General features: G+C 37.8%; 1 protein-coding gene across 2 annotated transcripts; it reads left to right on the forward strand.

The window, feature by feature from the left end:
- The first annotated feature begins 815 nt into the window (after positions 1-815).
- Positions 816-11,837, forward strand: AGR3 (anterior gradient 3, protein disulphide isomerase family member). 2 transcript variants are annotated; one of them, XM_026842071.1, is made up of 9 exons: positions 816-1,026; positions 2,415-2,536; positions 3,450-3,582; positions 5,649-5,712; positions 6,940-6,992; positions 7,639-7,715; positions 7,976-8,039; positions 9,540-9,623; positions 10,385-11,837. In XM_026842071.1, the coding sequence occupies exons 2-9, from the start codon at positions 2,501-2,503 to the stop codon at positions 10,432-10,434; spliced, it is 561 nt and encodes a 186-aa protein (XP_026697872.1). In that variant the 5' UTR covers positions 816-1,026; positions 2,415-2,500; the 3' UTR covers positions 10,435-11,837. The 2 variants fall into 2 exon arrangements, with proteins under 2 accessions (XP_026697872.1, XP_026697873.1); XM_026842072.1 differs by lacking the exon at positions 2,415-2,536.
- The last annotated feature ends 2,241 nt before the right edge of the window (positions 11,838-14,078 follow it).

The following is a 14,078-nucleotide window of genomic DNA, read 5'->3' on the forward strand; positions in this document are numbered from 1 at the left end:
GAATTCTCTATCACAAACGTTAAAGATAACACTAAAAATAGAGAACGACACATTTTACACTTTTTGGTACAAAAATAGGCGACAATACATAATACAAGAACCACACATCATTAGTTATATACATGTCAGTGACAACAAACATCAGGAGATAAAGCACCAAAGACAAGAAAATGAAAAGGAGGAGGAAAAAGTGTAACCACACAGGCCATATAAACAAATACATGAGAGGAAAAAACAAAAGAGGATTGCTTCTAGTTCCTTTGCAAAAGCTATCCAAGGAGAAGGGAAAAGGTGATCCAGCTAATTCCTTCTTTGTGCAAAGATAATGAATAAAGGACTTTCCCTGTATTAAGTCAGGTCAAAATTATATCAAGAATCATGTCCAGAGAATCAGATCATTTTTAAACTATAACTCACAGAAGCAATAATCAGATAATTTAAACTGTATTCTTTAAATAAGTAATTTCATTTCCCCCTCAAAAAAAGAGGTTCGTTTTATTTGTTAATTACATTCCTCTACACAAAGTAACCCTTGTGCCTTCCTATTAGGTTCATACCTTTCTTCAAGCACCAGTGAACCCAGCCATTCACTGGGAACAAAAGCACCTACAGTTCCAGCTTTCATTGGTGGTTTCTTTTTTCACTGGACATAAGCCAGACCCAAACTGTTTAAGGGGGGAAGTAGCAGACACACATAAGCCACTATTTATTTCCAGTCCTCATACAAGACACCTGATACAAGTCAAGATGAAGAGAAATCCAAGGATTCAGTGTATAAGCATGGGAACTCACAAGAGAGAAAGTTGGACGGATGGCAGAAAAGGAAGGGGGAGGGTGGAAACACGTGAATTTGGTTTTCAGCTAAAAGGTTCTTCTCATTTTTTTCTCAGGTGAATGTGCTGTTGTTGCTACACAGAGACCTGGGAAGCTCAGGTGTTGTGTACTTAAATCACAGTGATTTTTAACTAACCTTTTTAACTAAGTTCAAGAAAAAGGACCTTCCATCAGAAGAACTGATTGCAGCTGGTGAGCAAGTGTTTCTCATTCTTTTCTTTAGTACAGAAATACGGTTTGGTTGACAAATGCATTACAAGCCTAGTTATACAAAAAAAGACAAATGATAGATGCTTAGAGATTAGCTAGCAAAACATTTGTTCTGACAGAGAGATGAAGGCAATCTATATGGTGTTGGCTGTCATTATTTCTCTTAATCGATTAACAAACATTGGATCATGTAACATCAAAAATTCAGAACATTTAATTTAAACTGCCTCCAGCCACAGCTTCATAAATTATCCTTCCAAAACCCTACTGGTTTTCAATAGGATGATAATCAATTATTTAAGCTTCAGATAACTAATTCCATGACTTGAAGAGATTTATACTTTGATTTTTTTATGATTACATCATGGAAATAAAACCTGATTCAAGCATTCCATACCTGCTTTATAGAGACATTATCTGGTGTGATTTCAAAGCCATAACTATTTATGTTTAAATAACATCTTAACATGATAATATAATTGCTAGATTTTATTGTTAACATCTAATAGGTAAACTAATACTAAATACAGTTATTAACTTTCATATAGAGTTGCAGCAAATACTCAATCATCGAGAATATAATAGTAGAGGGTAATGATCTGCTTTTGCTGACTGAAGTGGTCTGCACAAACATGGGAAAAATTGTAACAGAATTTTTATTACCAAAAAATCCTCATGCCCCACTCTTAACCAAAATTTATAGCCTTTCCCTAGGAAACACTGGAAAACTTCGCATTTTCTTATTAAACATTGATAATATTCAACCATTAAATTAATGTGCATAATTAGTAAGCTCAGAAGGAGACTCCTTTCCAAAACTCAATCAACAATAGCTAACATTAATAAGTCTAGAAACAAAGAACAACTCTAGAATTGTGATGTTATGTGGAGGGAAAGGGAAGTGGTGTGGACAAGGCTGAGGAGAAAAATATTATAATTGATGTATTAATTGTTTTAGAAACCTAGGGAAATTTCTTCAGAAATTTAAGATTTTTTCTATAAGATGATACTTCATTTTTTCTAAAGTTTTGCACATTTTAACATGCAAGTTGTTGTCCAGTCACTGGAACAGAATGTTTTTCTTATACTGAGGTTGCCAGTTATTGGAAGTGCAATAGAAATTTAGCTGTTAACAGTGATGTAAACAGTAGTGATGTTGAGAGATTCATTGAAGTAAGATAAAAGGTGCTGCACTTTTCATGCCTCTCTGTCCTAAGAAGCACAAAGCATCTTCTTTTGCCAGTACTCAGGGCTGTAATTCCATATAGCATATCACTTCTAAATTCAAGTTTGAAATGTTATTTATCAATACAGGCACATGTGCTTCAGGGGATGATTTATTTTTTTAAGTTAAAGCATTTTCTCGGCAGGTCCTGGTAACTCCTAAAGCTCAGCCTCTGAAAAGTGGAATCTCCAGCCAGAACTGATAAGCTAACTGGGTAGTATTGTGGGCTACATGTATTATATTTTTCGCCTTATTTCAAACCATCAGGTATGCACCTGAATATCAAAGCTTTAATGCCTAAAGTTGATTGAAAAAAAAAAAAAAAAAAAAAAAGGCTTTGTAATGCTTTTCATCAACCATTTTGTTCTTGTTCTCTGCTTTTGTTCTCTGACTTCTATGAAGACCAGAAGTTACTGAATTTCTTATCATGGTCTTTGTCAGGAAGAGAAACAAACATCTTCAGAATACTGAAACAGACAGGAACACAGATGGATTGTTTTATTAAGCAGGAGTTGAGCTGAAATCAGTTTAAAAATGCCTTGAAGAACGGGGAAATTTTTAGAGTTTTCATTGTGAGAAACAGCCAGAAATTTCTTTGATATTTATCTTACAATCTTTAACAACCTGGTTCACAGAATGCATGCTAAAACAATGATGGCAACCTCGACTTTCTGGAGGGATTTTCTCATTTAAAATGTATTATACCTGGAGGCAAATATTTGTCAACTCTCTTATTTTATTAAGGAGAATATCATGAGACATCTTTTAACCAAAAATCTACTATCCATATAAAACATCCCATGCTGTTACGTTTCATAAAAATGAAAAAAACTAACAGAAAAACTAATAGCACTGTTTTGAGATTGTCATGATCCAGTATTACAACACTGTACTAGTTCATAAGAATCAAACGCTGCATGACTGAACTGAAATGAACTTTGTTTCCCTGAGTGCACTGTAGTAAGAACCATCCCCTGCAGCCCAATTTTGACAGCTGAAAGCAGTGTTGCATGATAAAATTAAGCACCTCCATTTTGCACTTTCCTCACAAAGAAAGGCATTTCTAGGAATCACTAAGCCTGTCCCTGTACTATAGATTGTTAGGATACCACTAACACGCTGATTTACACTGTGCCAGGTGACAAATCCACGCAACTAAAGCTGTTGCTTTGTTTTCCAGTTTCCTTGCTGCATTGAAAGGGAAATAATGCTCCATTCAACATTGGCCTTGTCCCTCCTGCTAATTGCAGTCTCTTCCAACCTTGCAATGGCAATCAAAAAGGAAAAACGAGCACCTCAGACACTGTCAAGAGGTACTGTGTATTTACTGTATGTAGCTACCCCCTTATCTTACCATATAAGTCAGCAAATGGTTTTATTTAAATTGTGCATGGAAGCACACATATACTTACTGAGGTGTGGTTTTCTACTGTTAAATGACACTCTAAGTAGTACATCTTATTTCATGTTGTTTCACTTTATCCGTTTGTTCTTAAGAATATGGCTGAGGGCCTCATATAACCTGCATCATTTATGTAACCCACAGTGATCTAATAGAAGCAAGCAACCTAAACTGAGTCTCTCAATTCAGGATGTCCCTGTAGGACTATCACTGAAAAAAATATTTTTGCATATACCATTTAAAAGACTTACTAACTACTGAAACACAGTTTCATAACTTCAGTTGCTATGGAACAATTTTTTTACAGACCCTTTTTTATACACAGAGCAGTTTGAGCCACTGGTGGGTTTTTTCTCTGTGACTTTTTTGTGCTTTTGCTTTTCATCAGATACTCACAGCCACGCTTTGCAGCGAACACTTCCTTGTGGTGCAAAATTTTCAACCTGGATGTTAACTAAAGACCCTATTTTAAGTTATTCATTTCTGATCAATCTTTAGAAATACAAGCAGAGAAACAGGTTTCTGAGGTCTTTTCCTCTTCTTCATCTTCCCTCTCCTTTCAGGCCTACTCAAAAAATCTCCAGCTCTTTCCCTGACCTTTCTACAAGCTGTGCAAAGCCTGCAGACCCCTTTTCCATACAAAGCCCTGCCTGTCACAGAGATCCCATCTGACCCTAATTGCTCAGGGACCACTTGACAAAATCATGCAATGCCTAGACTACCCAGAGTATCTACTGCCTATCTTGCCAAGATCAGGATCTATTTTTCCCACTAAGCCTAAATGTATAAAAAGATAACAAAATCCCTTCAGTTCTGGCAATTTTTGGGGGAAAAAAAAAAAAAAAAAGTCACAGAAAGCAAGTGTTAGTTTTCTAATTCTACTTTCAGGCCTTTTGGGATGCCTTGAGTGCTTTACCTGTAATTTTCACAGATCAAAGGGGAATACTTAAACCTGCTGCAAAATGACCCTTGCTAACTCCTCCATGCTGTTACCTACGTCAGCTGTTGGCTTTAGCCAGGGCTGGGAACGCACTGGTCAACATGCCAGAATCCCACCATCAACCAGACAGATCTGAAACTGCAATCACTCTCCTGAAAGAAGAGATGACCTTTTAGCATCACAAGCAATTGTCCCATGAAAAAGCTAACAGCAAATCTCTGTATAACCAGGGCATAGGCCAAGCGCTGTCCAGACAGCGCAGAAGAAACAGAGCCTTAACCTGGTCCAGATCCAGAAGCTGTTCTACAATTCCCATGAGGGCTGTTGTGAATGGAGAAACACTGCCTGGAAGACAGGGATCTACTACACAGGGGCTGGCATCTTCAGGATCTGAAGGCATGAAACCAACCGGACAATTTGCTTTTTGAGATCAGTGTAACCAGCTGTGGATGAGCTATGAAGCCGATGATTCGTTAGGATTTTGTTTCAGTGGAGATTTTTATTTAACAGACATTCTTTTATTAAATTTAATTAAATTAAGTACTTGTAACTCCAGGGATTCAAATTCGTTACTCGGGAGTTAAGTTTATAACCCAAGACTGTTCTAACAAAGTTCATATTAAAGTTGATGTTATTTGATCTGTCATATTTTATTTTTCTCTCTTTTATAAGCCAACTTTCTCTTTAAGCCCCAGGGTCTACATGAAATATGGAGCAGACAATATAAACATATTAAGGATGTGGGTGCTGATTTAGGGACCTCTGAGTATTTAGAAAGACATCTAACAGGTTTGCCAAAGGACTTGAGCTGGATATGCAATCAGCTGAGGTTTTTTGTGGGTTTGGTTGGTTAAGATATTTTAACCTTCCAATGCACCTATCAGGAGATGTAGAATTAGCATATCCACAATATTTGGGAAGCTTTGACTAAATAACACAAATCCTATTTGTGTACAACTAGTGATAAATATAAAAAAAATGAATGTTTTATGATTTACTTGCCTGGCCACCAGTTAATCCTTTTGTTATATTTCTAGGGTGGGGAGATGAAATTACCTGGGTACAAACTTATGAAGAAGGGCTTTATCAAGCAAAAAAAAGGTAAGAGATAAAAAACAGTTTGAAAGACGAAGCTGTTAATCAGTCATGCCTGAATATATTATAATGAAACAGAACAAAGAAACACCATGACAGCTGATCCGCAGACCACCCAGTTAAATAAAACAGATTTTGTGTTTATAAATAAAAGCCGCTGTAGGAGTCTGAAGCAAGATCATGGGCTTATAGTTTAACACCATCATTTCTTTGTCACAACAGCAGTGTTGTCACTTGAATAAGCAATGATAAATCTATACTATAATTTAAAAAATACCTCCGTTGTGTTTTTTTAAAATCATGTACCTCTGATTACTTCCTTAATGGACAGCTGGAAATCAGTTACATTTGCTCTTGCATGGTGATTACTGCTTCTGATGTTTTCCCCCAACACTACTAGTTGGCACATGTTTCTCACTATCTTGGTAGAAATGAAAGTTCCAGTCTGAATGTCCCCTGGGACAAAGCTGAAAAAATATCTGAAAGTCCATAACAATACTTATTTAAATCTCTCTTACAGTTCATTTTAGTTCATAATAGTGTAGTATGAGCTATTGTTAAATTGAAGCCAAATTATTTTAAAATTAAAAGGCAATTAATTTCATGTACCCTATGTGAAAATGGCTAGGAACCAAACAATTATTGACGGTGATAGCAGATCAGGCATTAGTAACTGATTTGCTGAACAGTAACAGTAATTTAAAAAAAAAATACAGGAGAAAACGCATAGAATTGTTTTATGTTTTGACAGCCAAAAATAGAGAATTTTGATAACAAATTATTTACCAAAAAAAAATAAAATACTGTATATCTGTTCAAGAAAGCTTAAAAACCATGAAACTTTTCATGAGTAGTATTTAATAATTAACCCAATTTTATAAAAATTATTTTAATTCACTTCATACAGATTATTTGTATTTTCCTAATCATGGAGAACTTCACACCTAAGCATTAAGTACCTCTTCAGTTTGATTATGTACTAACTGGAATGAAATTATATCTCTTGTTTCTTTCTTCTAGAACTTCTTACTTTAGAAAGTCTATTTAGATACAGAAATTATTTATTTCCTTTTTTTATGAAGGAGTTACATTCTTTTCCCTTGTTCAAAAATGAATGTCCGTATGGTTTTACTGTGAGTAAACGTAATTTGCCTTTTCTGATCTGCTAGTAAAATCAACCATTTGCATATTTACCAAATGACCTAACTACATGTTTTATTATTATTAATGAAGTAACAAGCCACTGATGGTAATTCATCATTTGGAAGACTGTCAATACTGCCAAGGTAATTTTGATTTTTTGAGTGTTAAAATTTTTTTAATATTCATTTAAGAAACTGCACCTATCTATATATTTACCTTGCACTTACTGAAAATTAATTAAAGAAATAGGTAAATGAAAATGTATTTGAAAAGTTAAGAATTTATTACTGTTATTTACAAAAACTCCACTATGAAACTACCCAACAAAGAACGTGAAAGATACTTAGTGCTGCTGTTCTGCTATCCCTCATGCAGCGCTCATCAGTTTAAATTAAGAGATGCAGATTTGCTTCTGACTCATTGAACAGATTTAATATTGTTTGGCTCTCCTGAACTGGTAACTAAAGAAGGAGATGAGGACAGGCTGCTGAAATTGATCTAATAAGAATTTTCTGAGAATAATGCACTTTTGTCAAGCTGAGACATGGTATCCATTAAGACGACAGGCTTCACAAATAACAGAAGAGAGCTTCCATTTTCATAGCCGGGAGGTTGTACTGACATGGGTCAAAAAAACAAAAAGGAGTGATAGAGCCCTTAAGTGTCTCCTCAGGAATGTGAATCAGCAGAGATGGGAACAATGTGGCCAGTCTCCGGCAAACATGGTGCCTAAACACAGAGGAAGGGCAGTGTTTGAGATGGGCTTCAAAATGATCGTGTCTTTTCTAGCACTGAAGAAAGCTTTTGCAGAAAATGAAGAGATACAGGAAATGGCCCAAAATAACTTCGTTATGCTGAATCTCATGGTATGACGGGTTTGGGGTGGTTTGACTGGTATCATTTTTAGCCTGTGTTTTCTCTTTCTTTCTCTTGCTTTTTCATGTCATTTTAGCTAAATATCTCCGACATTTCAGTCACATGTAAATACAGGCATTTGTGCCTGTGTATCTACACACAAGTCATACCTTTTTTGGTTTGTCCTCTGGTACAAGACTATTCACACTTGGTACTACTTCAGAAAAATTCACAGAAATATTTTAATAACCTACTTTAATTTCTCTGCCAGCATGAAACCACAGATAAAAATTTGTCACCTGATGGACAATACGTGCCTCGAATCATGTTCGTAGGTATGTAAAATATTTATGTATCTTCAAAGTTGTGATATCTGAATCTATGCCAGTGTCCTCCTTTGGGGACATCAAAATCATCAAATCACAGAATACCAGCTTGGAAAGGACTTCAAGGATCATCTGATCCAACCTTTCTTTCCAAAAGCACGGGCTAGACAAGATGGCCCAGCACCTGCCCAGCTGAATCTTAGGTGTGTCCAATGTCGGGGAATCCACCAGTTCCCTGGGGAGATTATTCCAGTGGCTGATTGTTCTCATGGTGAACAATTTCCCTCCTGTGTCCAATTGGAATCTCCTCAGGAGTAACTTGTACCCATTACCCCTTGTCTTTTCCATGTGACTCCTTGTAAAAAGGGGGTCCCCATCTTCTTTGTAGTCACCCTTTAAACACTGGAATATGGCGATAAGGTCTCCCCTAATAAGGTCTCCCCTAAGCCTTCTGAAGGCTGACCAAACCCAATTCTCTCAGCCTTTCCTCATATGACAGGCTTCGGACCTTAGGTTCACTCTGAAAAAAAAAAAAAAATCTCAAAATTTATCATTACCATGGCATTAGTGTGGAATTTGGCAGATCTGAGTTCATTTCTCCCTCTGTTACAGGCTTTGACCCTCAAAAACTTCCTCAGGTTACGATATGTTCTGCAGGGTACCTAATTTGTGCCTGGAGGCAAGATGCTTAAATATCTGTTAATATCTGAGCTTTTCATCTCCATGTTTCTTGTTAGTGCTGTTATAAGATAAAGTTTATCTTATAAACTTTATCTAAATATCTGACTGAATTTAGATGTCTACACTGTGAACATTACCACAGAGCAGGTCAGTAGACAGTGGCATCTAAGGAATGATTTAACTCATCATAAAGGTGACTTCTGGAATAGATCGAATGAATCATGCCCCATAGTACCTGTTCCTTTTCACTGATGGTACAAGGAGCCTAGAGTGACTAGCTGTGTGGTGGCATCCAAAGTTAGGTGAGATGAAGCCCACACTCAGACAGAGAACAATGTAGTAACAGGAGTCAGTTAACTAACAGAAAGCTTGGAAGGGCAACTGGGAAAAGAAATGTCCACAACAACTTGTTCCCATGATGGAAACGCTAAGAATCGTAAGATTTTAGTTCTGAAGGCTCCAGGTAGGTCATGTTAATATTGCATTAGGTACACATAACCCTCACTATGTGTGTAACCAGTTAAACTGGCCTCTCCTGATGTAACCCCAGAACTTGTAAAACAGGATATTTTTCTTAAAATATAGATGAAATTCATGTGTAATCTATCTCTTAAAAACAGATGCATAATATAAAAATAAGCATTAGCTTTTGTTCAGGATTTCTCCAGGTAAAGAGCAGTTGGTTGGAACAGAGCGTAACGGCCTCCTAATTGCCTTGTTGATGAAATGCGAACACCTCAGAAACAGGGCTGTCAAAGTAGTACCACAGACATCGCCCTCAGCTGTCGTGGGAATGGAAAGCAGTGTTTAATATGGTTACTTTTTCAGATCCATCTCTCACAGTAAGAGCTGATATCACAGGAAGATACTCCAACCGGCTTTACACTTACGAACCACAAGACATACCATTCTGTAAGTGCCCCTTTGTTGTGTTACTTTGCATTTCACATCGTAAGCAGCCAGATACACCCCGTCCTAATCATTTGTGCTTGAGAAACTGTTAAGATCTCTAAGTAATGAATAAAGACTGTGTGTGAGCATTTGCAATGACTTATAGTAGTATAACCTGTTCTAGCAAAACATTTAAGCACACCTATTGTCCCACTGAATTTATTGGGACTATTCAGGTAAGGCAAATTAAAAAAATCATGGATGAGAATTTTCAGGATCAAGATCTGAGTAGTTTGCTGGAGAATGGTGACAGTCACTACGCTCAAAGGTATCTAACTGTACAACGTAAACAGCCAGTGGTGGGAGGGAATCAGTAAAGAAATGCTGGTGGTTACCTGGGTACCACCTAACACCCATATTTCAGAAAGGAATGTGATTTTTCAGGTTGAGCTACTCCTTACTCTATCTGACAGCAACGCAGTATTGCACCACAACTATGCATGTCACATCTGATTGATTACCAGGCTTGCTGTTGAGAAATTAGGGGGTTGAAAGGAGTCTTGTCAAATCCCTTTAAGTTAAACATTTTGATTCATGAACCTTTTTACCTTCTGTTTTAGTATCAAAGCCAGATTTTTCACAATAGAAAGCTCTAAAGTATAACTTGTGACCCTAAATTAATTTCAGTGTGAATAATTTACTAATCAAACTAGGTGAGTTTTTTGATTGTACAAACACACTTTGAGTGCTTTTTTTACAGTTCTTACTTATTTTTCTTTCAGTAATAGAGAACATGAAGAAAGCACTACGCCTCATTCAGACAGAACTGTAACCAGTAACAGTGAAGTGACCATAGCCTCTACGAGGTGAAGCTGCACTAGGAAACCTAACATTTTAAAATATTTTAGTTAATCTCTCTGTCTCTACTAGCATTCTGAACACTTACCAAACAGCTTTGGTATATCAGATTTCATAAGAAATTTATATGTACAATTTGAAGAACAAACATAGGAAGACTATTGTGCCCATCTGGAAAACAAGGGGAGAAATCTATTAAACACTGAAATTAGTTATCTGAATAACTGAAAGTGACGGTTTAAGGTACAGCAACTTCAAACTGTATTTTCTCAATCCAACTATGACTTTAAGTCATCTATGACTTCTGATTGAGAGTTATAAGAAATCTTTTTGATGACTATTTGAGTTTGTTATATAAGTTAATAGCTGCATCTTGGCTCCTAATTTTTATTTTTATTGCAAGAAGCTTGTAAATTGCTAGCGTAATTCAAGTGTAACTATGCACTTATTTCTCATTAAAGGAAAAGAAACTCTGCTGGAAAATCAGACAGGAAGGCTCTTCCTATAGATTTTTGGAATAGCTTATATAGAAAAAAAATCAGCAATCTGGGCTTAGCTTTCTTCTGTATAATTTTTTTAACTGATAGCTGAAAACAGAATAGACATTTCACACTGAGCATGTGGTCTCAGTGAGGTGATAATCATCAGATCGCAACTACAGATTTTGCTATGATAAAGATACAGTGAAGCAAGAGAGGTGGAAGGAGATAGTCACAGAACTTCACACCTGAGGGCAAATGATGCTTGTAAATTCTGGTATGGGAAAAATGAATGGGCTTGTCCTAGCTCTTTTCATTTAAATCACATTGAGTCATGTGAAGCTCATCCCAGGTCATCCCCTCTTTTTCTGTAGCATCCCAACCCAGACATCACAGAGGCAGTTAAGTGAGGGGATCTGTACATACAAAATCTTCACAAAATTTCCCCAGGGTTGCTGTATGCAAGGGCAGACACCGTTTTGAGTAAAAAGCTGAAGTCTGTTGAAATAGTTTGTCATCCCAGCAACGTGCTTTTCCATCAGAGCAAGATAGCAAGAAATTCATCTGTACTAAGAGCATGTACGTAATATTATGTGCTAAGAACCAGTATCACTTGTTTGTGCTACCTGAAGAAAGGATCTTTGCAGTACAGCTTTGCTAATTTGCAATACCTACTATTAATTTGTCATGAATGAGTTATATTGCACCTGTCTTCACAATTATGTAAAATTTGGATATAGGCATAAATTCCAACAGAGTGGTGATGACGTACACTAAGAGAAAAAAATGCTTGTATTAGTCATTAACAATATACTGTCTTCATAATCAATTAAATGATTTTTTTAACCTATGGGAAAATGCTAGAAACAAAATTAAACTGGTAATCACATTCCTTTGAGTTGTGTTTAGCTCATTTATGTCCATGTCTAATCCAGATTTGGCAACATTTCCCAGTCTGTGGGCATACCCTCTTCTGAGCATGCCAGAGATGTTCAGGAGAAGGGGATGTGAGCTAGCTGCCAGAGATGACAGAGGATAGCCATGGCAACACTTTCACAGTAGGGTGGAGAGAATTTTAGCACAAAATAACTTTGGAAATGCTTAAGTATGGTAGATTCCAAATATTACCAAAAAGAGTAGGTGAAATGTGGTGGGTCTTTGCTGTGACATTGCAAGGAAATTTTTTCCCTCCATACATTCACTTTCAACATGAACCAAGATCATGAGAGACAGTGGCTTGAAACAACCTCTGCTCTAACTCAGGCAGGAAATCAAACATGAGATAGTTATACTACCAGCCCAAACCTGCTTCATCTACTAAAGATTCAGAAGACTAAGGCTGCAGGCTCTGGATGGATATTTGAGGGAAGGCTGCATTTGTGGAAGTATTTGCATGTCTATGCTTTCATTGCACTATGAAACAAAAACTTTCCATTTCAGATCTGGAAAGCAGCTGCAAAACAAAACTGTTGTCCTCCCTTCAACTCTAGTAACTACATTTTGCCCATGGTATTCTTGTTTTCTTGCTTACTACTACTTTCCAATGACTGCAAAAATGACATCTGCCATAAAAGACTAATCTCATGGATTACCCTAGTCAGTCAAGATATTCCATCAGCCTCTCAGTAAAAGAAGGCACCCTCACACATACAAATGCTGAAGACCATAAATATGCTGAGGGATCCTTTGGGATTATACACTGGATGAACACTTCACCTCTTCTTTCCTGTTAAGTAGATACATGCACATATACACAGGCCAAACCCAGGGCTGATGTCCTTTTTGTGCTGAATGCTGTCACTCCTCACACTGTAATGTTAATACATTTCCATACCAAAGAGAGGGAAGCCACAGGCACAGTCTGATGTCACACCACTGTAACTCAGTGAGAGAGAGAGCTCAGGGGGGGATCTTATTAATGTATATAAATACCTGAAGGGAGGGTGAAAAGAAGATGGAGCCAGGCTGGATTCAGTGGCAAGTGACAAGACCGGAGGCAACAGGCACAAACTGAAACACAGGAAGTTCTGTCTGAACATCAGGAAACACTTTTTTATCGTGAGGGTGACTAAGCATTAGGACAGGTTTCCCAGTGAAGTTGTGGACTCTCCATGCTTGGAGATATTCAAAAACCACCTTGACATGGTCCTGGGCAATTGGCTGTAGGTGGCCCTGCTTGAGCAGGATGTTGGCCCAGATGACCTCCACAGGTACCTTCCAATCTCAATCACTTCATGAGGCCAGCAGTCCTAATTCAGGGTGACTATTTAGCTGGTTTTACAATTTAGCGGCTCCATAACCTTCCCCTCCACCAAGGTCAGACTGACAGACCTATAGTTCCCCAGATCCTTCTTCCAGTCCTTCTTGTAGATGGGCATCACATTTGCTAACCTCTGGTTAACTGGGACCTCCCCGATTAGCCAGGACTGCTGATAAATGATGGACAGTGGCTTGGTGAGCACTTTTGCCAGCTCCCTCAGTACTCTTGGGTGGATCCCATCTGGCCCCATAGACTTGTGTGTGTCTAAGTCATGCAACAGGTCACTAACCATTTGCCCTTGGATTATGGGGGATTAATTCTGCTCCCTGTCCCTGCCTTCCAGCTCAGGAAGCTGGGTACCCAGAGAACAACTGGTCTTACTATTAAAGACTGAGGCAAAGTAGGTATTAAGTACCTCATCCTTTGTCACTATGTTTTCATCTGCATCCAATACAGAATGGAGATTCTCCTTAGCACTCCTTTTTGAAGGTATTGATAGAAACATTTTTCACTGTCCTCCATGGCTGTAGACAGATTAAGTACTAGTTAGGCTTTGGTGCTTCTAATTTTCTCCCTGCATAAGATCATGACATCCCTGTAGTCCTCCTGAGTGACCTGTTCCCTTCTTCCGAAGGTCATAAACTCTCTTTTATTTTCTCCGGAGTTCCAGCCAAAGCTCTCTGTTCAGCCAGGCCACACTTCTTCCCTGCCATCTTGTCTTTTGGCACATAGGGACAGTCTGCTCCTGTGCCTTTAAGATCTCCTTCTTGAAGAATGTCCAGCATTCCCTGACTCCTTTGCCCTTCAGGACTGCCTCCCAAAGAACTCTGTCAACCAGGCCCCTAATCAGGCAAAAAGCTGCCCTCTGGAAGTCCAAGG

Source organism: Athene cunicularia (genome assembly GCF_003259725.1).
Source record: "Athene cunicularia isolate RWA chromosome 2 unlocalized genomic scaffold, athCun1 chr2_part1, whole genome shotgun sequence".
Classification (NCBI taxonomy): domain Eukaryota; kingdom Metazoa; phylum Chordata; class Aves; order Strigiformes; family Strigidae; genus Athene; species Athene cunicularia.

What these genes read in the sequence shown, in the direction of transcription:
- AGR3 (XM_026842071.1), top strand. Translation starts at nt 2,501, where the DNA reads ATGTATTATATTTTTCGCCTTATTTCAAACCATCAG. An exon ending in CTTTATCAAGCAAAAAAAAG is followed by an intron (nt 5,713 to 6,939) that starts GTAAGAGATAAA and finishes TTATTAATGAAG; the next exon opens with TAACAAGCCACTGATGGTAA. An exon ending in AGACTGTCAATACTGCCAAG is followed by an intron (nt 6,993 to 7,638) that starts GTAATTTTGATT and finishes TGTCTTTTCTAG; the next exon opens with CACTGAAGAAAGCTTTTGCA.